Source organism: Nanorana parkeri, unplaced genomic scaffold (genome assembly GCF_000935625.1).
Source record: "Nanorana parkeri isolate BGI_ZX_2015 unplaced genomic scaffold, ASM93562v1 scaffold116, whole genome shotgun sequence".
NCBI lineage: Eukaryota > Metazoa > Chordata > Amphibia > Anura > Dicroglossidae > Nanorana > Nanorana parkeri.
In genome coordinates, this window is record NW_017306384.1 from 1,418,059 (window position 1) to 1,432,002 (window position 13,944).

Consider the following 13,944-nt stretch of genomic DNA (forward strand, 5'->3'; position numbering starts at 1 on the left):
TTGGTACACGATCTTTCTCCGGTGTCATCACTTCCGCATTCTTGTGTCATTCTCCGGCTTCAGAAGCTGGAGAAAAGCTGATGAAGCAGATCTCTACTTCATCAGCTTCTTTGGGGGGTCCCTAGGTGACAGGGGTCTTGGAAACCCCTGATGTCTCCATAAAGTGGACCTGTCACATCTCTTTGCTATCGCTTAGAGGGTTTCTTAACGTTATTGCTATCACATAGGGGGCTAAGTGGAAAAAAAAATGAAAGTTGCAAAAAATAAATTTTAAAGTCGCGCATGAAAAAGAAAAAAAAAAACACAAAATTTTTTTAAAGTCCCCACCCATACATACGTCGGGTGTGCATACGTGCGAAAATGACGATTGCGCCCATTATTCCGCACATGTTACATATCACCGCGAACATCGCAGTGAGAGCAATAATTCTAGGGCCATTAATCACTGATGAGCGGTAAAAGCTTTTAAAGCGTCGCCTATGGCCAATTTTGGGTATGGTAGTTTTTTTTTGATTTTTGTGGGTGTGCGCAATTTTAAGGCTTGACATGTTTGGTATCTATTTACCCGACGTGACCCCGTCTTTTATATTTTACCAAAAAAATTGGGTAATCATTGTTTCCTAACATAACGTTAAAAAAAAAGTTTTCAAAATTTTCAGTAATTTTTCCTTAATATATTAAAAAATAAAAACCCCAGTGGTGATTACCACCAAAAGAAAGCTCTATCTGTCCCCCAAAAATGGTATAAAATAAATTTTCAGTACAGTGTTGCATGACGGAATAAATGTCAAAATACTGCAGCGCTAAATACCGAAAAATGACCTGGTCAGCAAGTGGTTAATCAACCAGGTGTTACTTTAATGAATGGCCTGCTAGCAAAAGCAAGATATCCAAATCAAACAGGAAGATCTCTGCGATGATTGCTTTAGATTTCCAGATTTGTTACTGAAATCATCATGATTTCTAAAATATTGTGTTGTATATGACAAGTTATGTTGGTTTTACCCTCTGGAGTAACCCAGAGTCTACACTATGAAATTGATGGACATTGAATTATTTCAGCCGCAGTTTGACTATTGTACTCTTTGTTGCAGACGTAGCAGGTGATGGAGAAAGTCTTCATGATTCTCCAAGGGAAGAAGCATTACAGAACATGACATCGGATGACCTCCCAGATTCTGCTAGCCAGACTGCTCCTCCTCCTGACTCTGCTTTTTCCTATAGGTATATGCAAACCTTTAGAGTGTCTTTAGCTGGGAGGTAGTGTATTCTCTGAAATACCACTGTGTGAGGCCGTTACGTGTTGGGTATTTATATAGTGCCAGCATTTTACATATAAAAGTATATAAACACTGCCAGCAAGTTATCCCTAGCTCTCATGTATAAATCACAGTTATAGGGAGGAAGACATGATTTTGGTGAAGTCTAATTAAAGAAAACCTTTACTAAGAGAATATTATTTCTGCCACTTGCTGGCTTCTTCGAAAAATGCCCTTTACCTGGCTGTCATGTTGATCCGGGGTCTTCGTACTTTGAGTCACTGATCTGGAATGGGTATGCAGATCAAAAGTTCTAACTTCAGCCCAAATATTTCCCTCCATACAGAAATTCTTTAATCTTAACATGTTTTGGGCTCGGTGAGAGAAATGTTCCCTTGGGTTTTGAGGGGCTCACCAGGCATGCACAAGTGTTTTTGATGACTTGTTAAAGGGGGATATATTTATTGAATACAGCAAATAGGAAAATTATTAGTGCCTTTTAGACTTTTGGTTTCTAAGGATATTGTGGAGTGAAAGGAAACAAATGGATCCTTCAGCAGGTCGGACGCAACCTTTTTACTTGAGGCCCAGAAAACTATCTTCACATTACAACCAACGCACTGGAAAAGACAGTTATGTTTGTTAAAGGCGATCCGCAAACTAAAGTGGCTAGATACAGTCACAGAAAGTATGAACATATCATTGCAGTTCTATGCATGTGGTCGCCAGGAGTCAACATAGAGTTGATGGCACTTAAAAAATGTATTTAAGTCATTGGCTTCATATCAGGTTCACTTTATATATGTTCTGTCTCTAAACCATTGTCTAAAAATACTGTGTTAATAGTACTTCACCCAGATAGGTCACGCTGTGTAGGTGGTAGGGGTATTGCTTTTTATGGAGAGGACGACTTATTTTAATCTATATACGCTGCAAAGCCCTGGATAACATGTCAGTACTAAATAAACAAGAAATCATATCATGGGAAATTAAAGTCCTACTACATTCATTCATTGCAGCAAATTAGTAATGATATATAGTAATTTGCTAAGTTGCTGCTTATTCCTAGGGTTTGCCCTATGTACCACAATGCTGAGTAGTTAGTGGATCTGTGTAGAAGAAAGTTTCAGGCTGATGTAAAGATGTGTATGGCTCATCCTTACCATGGATTAAATTAAATAAATACACAACCCGTCTATTTTACATCGATACCTTTTTTCTCTTTATAGAGATGCCAAGAAGAAGTTGCGATTAGCGTTGTGTTCTGCAGATTCTGTTGCTTTTCCAATGCTATCCCACTCCACACGGAATGGTCTGCCAGATCATACTGATCCAGAAGGTATGTGCGCAGGTTTACAATACTCTTCTATGTCTGTAAAAGTTCTCATTTTTCCAGGTCATGGTAAAGCCAAATCGAACTAGATTTGTTTTGTAATAGATTAGCTCAATTCAACTAGAGTTGTTCTGTAATATATACTGTAAAACAATAAAAACGTTTGATTTGAAAGACCTGAAGAAGCTGTTTAGATAAGTCTTCAACATTACAGAACAAATCTAATTGAATGTGGGTAACTACTACTAGCTGTACTAATCGTTACACAATTGAATAAAATAAGAAATCTGATTGGTCATGATAGGCATGTTTTCCAATTTTTGCAGAGAACCTTTGCATTGTTATTTTTTGCTGCTGAGTTTAAGGTTTTGCCTTTTAATCTAAATTACCCTTTCAAATCTTCAGTTGACTTTGGGAAAGGAAAACTTGGGCCTAGTTTTTTTTCTGGTTTCTTTTGAATAAGCAATTATAAAATGTTTAATGTCTTTTAACACAGACAATGAGATTGTTTGCTTCCTGAAAGTCCAGCTGGCTGAGGCTATAAACCTACAGGACAAGAACCTTATGGCTCAGATTCAGGAAACCATGCGCTGCGTAAGCCGCTTTGACCACCGGACATGCAGCAAGATTCTCACGTCCATTGCAGAGGACTATAGGTATGGATGACTAGTAATAATTCTGTAAAGGAATTCTGCCCTGCATGTAGTCTGTCACATACTGTCTACCATACTTTTAGGCTGTGAAATTAAAGCAGAAGTAAAGACAGCATAGCAAGTTGTCCTTATTTAAAAACCTATTATACACACTCACTGGTTTTGTTATCCCCATCCACCGATGGCTTTTCATTCCTCAGATATTGTTGTTTTCTTTCTCTATGCCATCAGCAGTGCATGCATAGTTAAATCCACAATCTCAAAATCCAGGCCATACCAAAATGCAAATAGCATCCAGGATAACATTATTACAAATCTCCAGCATAGGCACTCACTCTCATGAATCTGTTCCCGATTGGTAAAATAACAAAACCTTTTGTTTGGCGCATGTCCGTGATTTGCTGATGTCCATCAAGGGTGGAAGGAAAGGAGCGGCCCAAAAACCTTAAAGATGGCATTGGCTTTAACAACACTGGGGGTAAACACTCTGTTACCACCCGTGGGAGCAAAGTAAGAACTCGGTACATGTCTTTGGAGCATGTAACAGTCATTTCTTCAACTCAAAAAATGGGGTTCTGAAGATTTTTGCCCACTTTGCAGATTTTACGTCCACTTTAAAATACACAATTTGGTTGACTAGTAAAATAAACCTAAATAGTATTTCTATGACCCCTTCTCGTAGTGACAAAAGAGTTTTGGCTCTCAGCTTTTATTAGAAATGGGAGCTTCAGTGATAAATTTGACCTGGTGTGCCATCCAGTTATGGAATCCTGGTTTTGATGCACAGCCGTTTAGTTATACTGGTTCTCTAGCAAACTTGCATCCAAATGCTCAGATTGCAGCCTGCTACTCAGTGCAAATAACAGTGGGATGATGGGCCCACTCTTTCCAATGGAGGCCAGTTCATCTGTGTAGCAGTAAGAACACTTTCCCACACATTTCCTGTAATTCTTTGCCTGTAGTAGAAATCTTAAAACTTGAATATGATCATTGCTCTCAAAGCTGAGTTATTGCAGTGGATCATCCCACTAATTTGGTGAGTTTGTGTTTGTATTTTTAAAGGAGAACGGTCCAAGCAAAAACACAAATCAAAGGGAATTTATTTGGAACTGGGTGTATCTGCAAATCATGGGACCCCAAAGCAAAATTTTGGCGGGGCCACCTAATGCCTTGTAATGCCTTGTAGCAGATTGCAGCATGCTTACTGCATAGAGGGGGACCTGGGACTAACCATGATCCTGAGGTCTGACTGCAGACCTTGTTTATTGGAAACTCCAACAGTTTTTTTTTCCTTAACAGCTTCCCTGAAGGGGCCCCCCATCCTACCCCAGGCCCCATAGTCGTAACGAGGGCTGCTATGACTTGTTATGCCACAGCTTCAGCAGAAGCAAAACTTTAACTCGCATTAAAATTGGATGTTTACTGAAAATTTGCCCACCAACAAGGATATCTCCTTTAAGAAAATGTCTTATTTAAGTGACCATTTGAACCTATAATACATTTCTTAAAGCTTTTAAACATTTGTTTGTAATTTGTTTTTAAAGACCTTTGTGAAGTAGAATTTCGCTGAATATGACATTGTACATCTAGACAAAACACAACTATGCGCATGAAAATGATTGTGCTTAGTTTATTCCCTTTTTGTTGCTTATTACAGGAAACGAGCCTCCTATATTGCATATTTAACAAGATGTCGCCAAGGATTACAGAGCACTCAGGCTCACCTTGAACGACTTCTGCAAAGAGTTTTGCGCGATAAAGAAGTTTCCACCCGATACTTCACCACTGTCTGTGTTAGACTGTTACTGGAAAGCACAGAGAAGAAGATTCAGGAATTCATTCAAGGTAGAGATAATAATAACATTCAGTTTCATTGGGAACACAGCAAGAGAAAAATCTCTAAGCAGAAGGGTATGCTTGACATTTACTGTGGGCTCACTATTTGTACATATGATTCTCCACTGAATTTTCTGTACCAGATTTTTCTCTCCCAAGCCCTGATGAAGAGGGTTGGTGACCCTTGAGGTGAAGTCTTTTAGATGCATTAAACTTTTTTTCTTTTGAGTAAATATTTAAAAATAGGGATTATTACTATTCCTTACCTGCAAAGACCGCATCCCAGATTAGGCTTTCCTTCCATAGAAATAAGTGTTCTTCATAACCCTCAAGATGATCTTCCCATCTACAAAGTCCTTATATCCATCAAGTAAACATGCTGCCTATTATGCACCAATCTAATTATGAGTCTGTACACCAGCATTCCTCTCTCTAGACTTGGCATTTTAAACCTGACAGAGGTTACATAGTTACATAGTATTTGGGGTTGAATAAAGACATACGTCCATCAAGTCCAACCCAAATAGGTCCACGCATCATCTCATTCTTAGGGATACTGGTATCCCTGGATATTACAGTCCCTCAAGAAATTGTCCAAACATTTCTTGAACAAATCTACACTCTTGGCTGAAATCACTGCCGATGGCAGTGAGTTCCAGACCTTAACCGCTCTTACTGTAAAGAACCCTCTTCGCCCATTGTGCTGGAATTTTTTCTCCACCAACTTTAGGTGGTGGCCTCTAGTCTTTGTAATGGAGTTAATCTCAAACAGTGTGTTGCCAATGTTGCTGTCACCATTGAACATCTTGTACATGAAAATCATATCCCCCTTTAACCTCCTTAATTCCAGCGTAAACATTTTTAAGGTCAGAAGCCTTGTCTCATAGCTCTGGTCCTCCATTCTAACCTTCTAACCTTTCTCCTGTCAATCCAAAAACCAAGGAGCTTATTTCTAACAAAAAGTGCGGTTTATTCTTTCCACACAGTGTAAATATGCCACATTTCTCCTGTATTTTTTGTTTTATTCTTTTTAGCCTCTGATATCCTCCAGTAACACTATAGAAGGAGAACTGTCATATGAACATGTTGAGACAAATTTCTACCACCTCCTGGGTTTTTTATTTAAATTAATAAGAATGAATGGGGAATTGCTTGCTTAATGCAAGTGAAGCTCAATGCACATTTGATAAAACGCACATTAGTAGTGTTATGTGCCAGAGTAAACTGTCATAGGAAAACAGCAGTATAGCTGCTTTTTAAAAACCTCACTTGGCACCAATGACATGATCATGTTTACCACCAGGTGTCATGAGACCACATTGTAGTTTTGATAATCACTTAAGCCATTCTTGTCCTGAGTGTATGCACTGCAACATGAAAAAGGAAATAAAAATGTTGAGATTCGATCACAGCCTTAGTCAGGATGGAAGTGGCGCGATGAAACCTTGGCTGGGAGAGTGGTTAATAAATAGCTGGACCCTCATCTCAAGGATTTTTTTTTTTCTTCTGCACTCTTTGCCGTTGTAGTTCATGCACCTTCCTGAGGCCTACATATATATGAGCACCCAGTTTTCCCAAAAAAGATGTTTGCCTCATCTCAGCTCACTGTTTCCTAGTGCACCCAGAGGCTGCACTGTGATGAAGACCTGCCACTCAAGTCAAGGGAATATGGACATATACTATGTAGCAGCAGCCTACTCCTTTACAGATGCAGCAAGCAGTGCAGGAAACCAGGCAGACTAGAGAATGCATCTTCTTTGTGGACCATTATGGAAGCTATAAATATTCTATCTAGGGTTATGCTTTCTGTATATGTCCTGGAGTATATGGTGTTTTGATCTGGAGTGAAGTTCTATAATGCTTGCTTAAATGGTTTGTAATACCTCCGTCTGCCGTTTTCCTGCCAGTGGCCAGGTTGTATAGCAACTGTGGGATATGAGGGGTTCTGCAAATTGGGCTTGTTCTAGACTGGTTATGTTTTTGTTCCTCAGAATTCCAGAAGTTGACAGCTGCTGATGACAAAACTGCACAGGTTGAGGAGTTCCTGCAGTCCCTGTATGGTGCAATGGCCCAGGATGTCATCTGGCAAAATGCCAGTGAGGAACAGCTTCAGGATGCCCAGACTGCGATAGAGAGGAGTGTGATGAATCGCATTTTCAAGCTGGCCTTCAACCCCAATCAGGATGCAGATGATCTTCGTGATCAGTGAGTTGTTTCGGGGACAAGGCAAATAAGTGATTGCCTTTAGGGCAGTTGATTGTTGAAAAGTGTGTGCAGATGCACATTTTTACTTGTAGTCACCTGCATTCTATGTTTTGTTCTTAGCTTTTAGCAGGCAACAGAGCTTTAATGTGAATCTATACTTTGTAAACCATAGGTTCACTATAACAGTAGCCCCCATGACAGCCTCATCTTCCCTTTGCCTCCACTATTCTGTTTGGTTAGAATGAGCCAGGAAAGCACAGAAAAACATCCAATACCTACAGATTTAAAGAGACTGCTTTTTCCTTACTCCATGTGACAGCACTGGTACTTGATAAACCATATATCTGCCACGGAACACTGGATTCCTGTTCAGACATATGTTTTGGCTAGCTGGATACACAAAACGTTTGGTGAATTGGTTGAGAGAGATTTGCAGACATGTGCTAAGGCTATCTGGAGTTTGCCACAGGAGAAACCACTTTCTGTCTGCATTCACAAAGTTTGGTCTTGGTGTTAACTTGTCAATATTTGCATTCCAAACCCACTAGACAAATAAAGCTTTATTGCTTTAAAATGTTTGTTTAAAGCTTTTAAAAGGTTTTTAGAAGAAGGACCACTTAAAAAAATAAAATAACCACATTAGCCAGGTCTAATTGGCCTGAAACATCAAACTTGAAATAGCAGACTTGAAATTGCTGGTCGCGGTCCGGACGCAGACAGAGTGACGGTTCTCTTAACCCCGCGATCTCCGGCCTCAGTTGGGCCATAACTCAGCACAGCCCCCTCCTTTACAGTCATTACAGTCATATCTATATAGATATATATCTATATATAAAATGTGTGTGGGTATTTTTTTCATGTGGATGGGGGGGTATGTTATTTTATGTGCAGGGAAAGGTTTTTTTTATGTGAAGGGGGGGGGAGGGGATAAGTGTATTTAGGCTCCATTCACACCTGTATCTTTAGGTGCAATTAGGGATTCTTGCATCAGGAACATGCGTTTCCTGCTGCAGGAATTCCTAATCTGGTGTGTACACGCTGTCGCCCATTCAAGTTAATGATCAGGTGACAGCAGTTGCATGTAAACTCCTGCACACCGCATGCAATGATATGTGATTATTATTACATTCAGTTAGGAGTCAATCACTCTCCCTAGACGCAATTGTGTATCCAGGGAGAGTGTTTTCTAACCGCAGCTGTGCCCTCCCTCCCCCGTCCATTCCGCCAGTCAGCGCTGGAGGAGAGGGGGAATCCATTGCAGGGAGCGGTGACTGACAGTCACCGTTCTCTGCAGGGACAGGATGGAGAAGTGAGCGAGCAACGGTATGTGTTCGCTCACTTCCCGATCTATTGAGCCGACCTGTGACAGTTTCATTGTCACACGTCGGCTCGAACTATGAGATTGAGTGGAAATCACTCACCTCATAGTTCTCCTTTTTAAAGTTTGAAATTTGGCGAGCAGCCCCAATGGGAGACAAAAATTTGGCAAGTGGCCCAGGAGGGAATTGAGTTTGAGACCCCTGAGGTATATACATGTAACAGACGGGGGGCGTTATGAACATGTGATTCGGACCTCAGCTAGATGAAAATGTTATTCACCGGACCACCTTAAATTTTAATTCTCTACCCCTGCTCTAGAAGGTAAATCTACTGAGAGGAAAATTGTGCATAGTTTTCCCACAGGCAAGCGTAAAAACGAAACAACATTGCTATTTTAGTTTGTGTTTCTTGAATATGTTTAAGATGAGCCCAAGGAATAACACTCTCTCCCCTTCAACAGGGTTTTACATGAACACATCCAAAGACTGTCTAAAGTAGTATTCTCTAATCACAGAGCTCTTCAGATCCCTGAGGTCAGTATGTGGGCGTTTCTCAGTAATGTAATAAATTACAGTATCGCTTCACATTTTTTGTCTCCTCTTTGTACATATGTTTGTAGGAGAAAATAAATATTGTTTAGTGCCACATGCCTTAGTATGAACTCATGTTTTTTTATCTTGTATATGCTGCAGGTTTACCTGAGGGAAGCTCCCTGGCCTTCAGCTCAAGCTGAGATACGAACTATTAGTGCTTATAAGACCCCTAGGGACAAGGTGCAGTGCATTCTACGCATGTGTTCTACAATTATGAATCTTCTCAGCCTTGCCAATGAATACTCCGTCCCAGGAGCTGACGATTTTGTCCCCGTTCTGGTGTTTGTTCTCATTAAGGTAAGCAACAGAAAACATTTCCATGCTGTTGCAAATAATAGATCATGTATTTTAAAAATCCTACATGGTATTTTAATGATAGACCCTGCAGATACAGGTTTAAAGATGATTTTAACAAGATTTTCTGATACTGCAAGGTTTTCTACCTTCTAAAGTGGTCTCTGGTACATGTTGCATCTTAAGAGTTCCTATGATGACTTCATCAGAGCTCTTCTCCAATCAGTTGGGTTGGCTGTCTCTGAAGCAGCCCTTCACAGATACTAAAGTTAAAATTGAACTCCAGCCTTACCTTCAGTCTTACCCTGATCTCACTGAACACTGAGCTTCATATAATGTACATTAGCAAGTCAGTGTTTTTCCTGGCTGGAGGGCATCCAGCATATTATAGCCTTTTTACCCTCTAGCTGGACTGTCCATACTTTGACCATTTAATTAATTGCATACGAATGCTCTGCATCACCTGGGCCTTACCTAGGGCAGTCTGCATGCAAGTCTCTCCCTAGGAGCACCCACCTACAGACTGACATCGACCCATAGAGGGAGCCAACCTACTGCTTAGATAGATAGATCTATATATATATATATATATAGATCTATCTATATCTATTAGAGATGCACCGATATATCGGCTGAAAATTGTACTTTTGGCTAAATGCCGAAAGTGCCATTTCTGTGCCGATACATCGGCGCATCCCAGTTTTCTTTCTTCCCCGCTGGGCGCTGTTGTGTCCCAGCGGGGAGGAAAGAAAGTGACTGCGAGACGAGAGCGCTGTGAGTTGCTGGTGTCTCCCCTCCCACACCGCTCAGCCGCCTGTCGCAGTCCGGCAGAGCGGTGTGGGGGTGGAGACAGCGCTGTCACGGGGCTGGGCTCTCCTCCCGCACTGCTCCATCAGCCTCCTGCGACAGCGTGTCAGAGAGCGAGAGCAAACACTCAGTGATCGCTGAGTGTAGATAATTGAGGATATGGTATGTGGACTATAGCCTCAATTATGAATGAATGTGAAGTGATCTATAATCCTTCCTGTTCATTCATATTTGTGGTTATAGTAAACATACTATATTCTCAAGTTATCAATGAACAGGAACACTCATAGAGGATTCCTGTTCATTGATAACAGGGGATACAGAAAAAGAGATCGAGGACTTTGTGTCCTCAATCTCTTTGTCTATTTTAGAAGGGGAATTATCAGGGGTCTGTTTAGACCCCTAATATTTCTCCGAAGCCCCTAAAAGTAAAGTAAAAAATAAATATTGAATAAAAAATAAATACATTAAAATAAAAAAACTTTCGGTTTTGGCCTGACAATTTTTTGTTTCGGTTTTGAAATTTAAATATAAAACATGTTTTAAAAGTTTATAAAAAATAAATGTTATATTTTTTTTTTTTTTTTAAACATTTTCGGTTTCGGCCTGACAAATTTTTTTTTTTCGGTTTTTACATTTCAATTTCGGTGCACCGCTAATATATATATATATCTCACCATCTCTATATCTCTCTCATTCATATATAGATATATATCTATATATGTCTCTCTCTATATCACCATGCCGGCCCCTCTCACCAGCCCTGATCTGTCTGTGTTGCATAGAGAAACACCCAGCATTGCATAAATGTCACTGGCTCTGTAATAAGGTATGATATGAAAACAAAGATTTAATTGAAACATTTCCATAGCATAGTGATGAGGAGGAAATCGGGGAAGGCAACAAAACGCACATTAAACTTCAGCTTTAAGAGTTTGTCAAATGCACCCAAGACAGCTTGGTGTTTAGATGAAATGTACCTGTTCAGAGATGATGTGGAATAGGAACTTTTCTGCAGCTAAGATAAGTAATCCTTTAAAGTTGAACTCCAGGCATTTTGAAAGTTAACTCTAGCAGGGTTAACTGCTCATTTTGGTCAAGGGAACGGAGTAAAGAAGATATACCTGATCCTCAGTCCTGCGGCAGTGACTGCTTACCTTCCCTTTTCCATTGGGGCTGTGCTTTGTCCCTCATCTTTGCGTCTGATAGACCTGTTAGACCCGTGATAACATCACGGGTCCTTAGCGTGCTGGGGACAAGTCTAGCAGCCAGATGGGATCGAGGACCAGGTAAGTATATTTTCTTTCTTGGTAACTATAGACCAAAACAAGCAGCTAACGCTTGCACTGTGGGGTAGCCCAACTGCAAGGGTTAACTTTTGCAAATCATGGTGTTCCTCTTTAAGGCTTTCAAACCATAACAAGTTAGCTTGCAGAATTACTCCTAAATAACTATTCGTTAAGGGGTGATTATTGAATTGCATGGATGTAAACTGACAGATACTTAGGTTTTGCCTGCAAAGAGTTGGGATTTAATGTTTGTAATCCGTAATAGTAGGTGGGTTATTGGCTTGTGGTTTGTTAGGTTTGCTAAACTCATGCTAGTGCAAGACTATATCTCCCAGAATTACTCCTGTTTCTGAGCATGCTTTAAAATCTCCTTTGTAAGCTCCTTGAGAGAAGGAACTGATGTAAATGAATAGTATGTAAAGCACTGCTTAAACTGATGGTGCTACATAAATGCCTGAAATTAAAATATATAGAACACACATTGGAAGCCGTGTTATCTACTCTTTATATAGTACCCGTTTGAATGTTTATAGTATACCCACACTGTATCCTAGCAAAGATTTTGATGACAAGTAGAAACAATTGGATTTATCAAAAAGAAAAAATGCAAAGTAGTTTTCCTACTAATTATTTTTCTCTAGTCACCTTCCAGGACAGCATTAGAGAGATAGGCTCCTCCCACCGGAAACAGGAAACACATCACCCACACCTAGAATAAAAAGAGTACCAGCCTAGCACACCTCAGTTATTTTGTGTTTCCTCCGGCCGAGCAGGACATCGTAACGTTTGTTATTTTTCCTAGGCCTACGTGCTAGCGAGCAGGGGCTTCCCCCCAACATGGTACAGCAGAGGGTCAGTGGACCTGGGGTACCTATGGAGGGGGGCTTCCGGGACAGCCCCAACTGTCCAAAAGAAATTGCCTATGGTTTCCCGGCATAAGAGTATGCAGGGCAACCAACCTGTTGGTGTAGTGGACTCAGAGGAGTTCCCCTAGTCCTTAAACCCCTGCTTCAGGTGTGTGTGGCGCTCCTACCTGATCCTGCTGAGCGAGGTGGTGGCAACAGCGGCATCCCCTGGTCTCTGGGTGGCGTCGGTCGGCCGCTGAAGGCGTGCTGTGCGGCGGCCCTCGTGGAGACAGGGGGTGGAAGGAGTCGAGCTGTAAGGGCGGAAGTGAGGCTCGCCGCGCGGCGCGGTCGTCTGACGTCACTTCCGGGTGCGAGGGTCATATGACCCGGCGTCTCCAAGCCTCAGTTTTCTGCTAAAAATGTGTATACCATGTTTGCTTTTTTTACAGGCTAACCCACCCTGCTTGTTATCTACTGTGCAATACATCAACAGTTTCTATTCAAACCGATTAACTGGAGAAGAATCCTATTGGTGGATGCAGTTCACAGCTGCAGTGGAGTTTATTAAAACCATCGATGATCGCAAGTAAAGCCACGGCTGATTGGAAGAAAAAAAAACAGTAACTGCTGATTGCCAGCAGAGGGCAGCAGAGCCCTGTTCCTTGTATCATACATGTACAGATGGTGGATTGGCCTGGTCTTTCTGGTGAAGGAGAGGAATGCAGTGCATTGTGCAGTCCCAGCTTGCTGACCTCTCTTGGTTGAAAAGATTTATAGGTGTTCAGATATATGTTCCCTGTTTGGGAGGGAAAAGAAAATCAAATATATGCTTATTTTCTTTTTCGTTAACTCCTTTTCCCTTTCTAATGCTGCATCATTTTAATGAACTATTTACTAAAAAACATTTATTTTGCAGGCTTCGGTTTTTAATTTAATTTTGTTTCCTTTATCTTTAGGTTTAGCAATTCAAAAAGGGACCACATGCTCAAATATTTTTAGAGAAAAACAAACGCATATACGATACAGGATTTTAACTATAACATAATAGAATTAGCTCTGGGGCTTAGTGGCAATAACTTATAGGAGTAGAAAATTCCACTTTGCTGCCTAGAGAGGAGTGAAGTGCCTCGCTGCTCAATCATTGAAACCACCCACCTCCAATTTTGTGTTGAAAGGGATGCTGGGAAGCCTTTCACTTTTTCTTCATTCTAACCAATTTCCTCCATAGTCTTTAACTTGTATCTAGAGTATGTTTCAACCCTTTGGGAGGTGACATAGGTTTCTTTAACTTTATCCTTTGTTCCTCTCATCTACGCAACCTGTCGGGTCATATGGAACAAATTACATCACTGTCTGTGAAGGTTTTCATTCATCCAGGTCATGGTATATCTGTAAACAATAAGTCAAGGCCACCGGACTTGCTGTATTTTTCTTGAAGACGTTTCACTGGTCATCCAAGCAGCTTTCTCAATTCAGAATGACTTGTACAAAAAATGATCTGGGAATAAAT

At 40.8% G+C, this 13,944-nt stretch overlaps 1 protein-coding gene across 1 annotated transcript in view; it reads left to right on the forward strand.

The window, feature by feature from the left end:
- Positions 1-13,720, forward strand: part of GAPVD1 (GTPase activating protein and VPS9 domains 1) — a 78,842-nt gene extending 65,122 nt beyond the window's left edge. Inside the window, exons 18-25 of the mRNA XM_018553302.1 lie at positions 1,095-1,224; positions 2,489-2,598; positions 3,089-3,248; positions 4,903-5,090; positions 7,073-7,286; positions 9,067-9,139; positions 9,299-9,496; positions 12,884-13,720. Coding sequence (XP_018408804.1) covers positions 1,095-1,224; positions 2,489-2,598; positions 3,089-3,248; positions 4,903-5,090; positions 7,073-7,286; positions 9,067-9,139; positions 9,299-9,496; positions 12,884-13,024 — 1,214 coding nt within the window. The 3' untranslated portion in view covers positions 13,025-13,720. The remainder of the gene's footprint in view (positions 1-1,094; positions 1,225-2,488; positions 2,599-3,088; positions 3,249-4,902; positions 5,091-7,072; positions 7,287-9,066; positions 9,140-9,298; positions 9,497-12,883) is intronic.
- Positions 13,721-13,944: the final 224 nt, after the last annotated feature.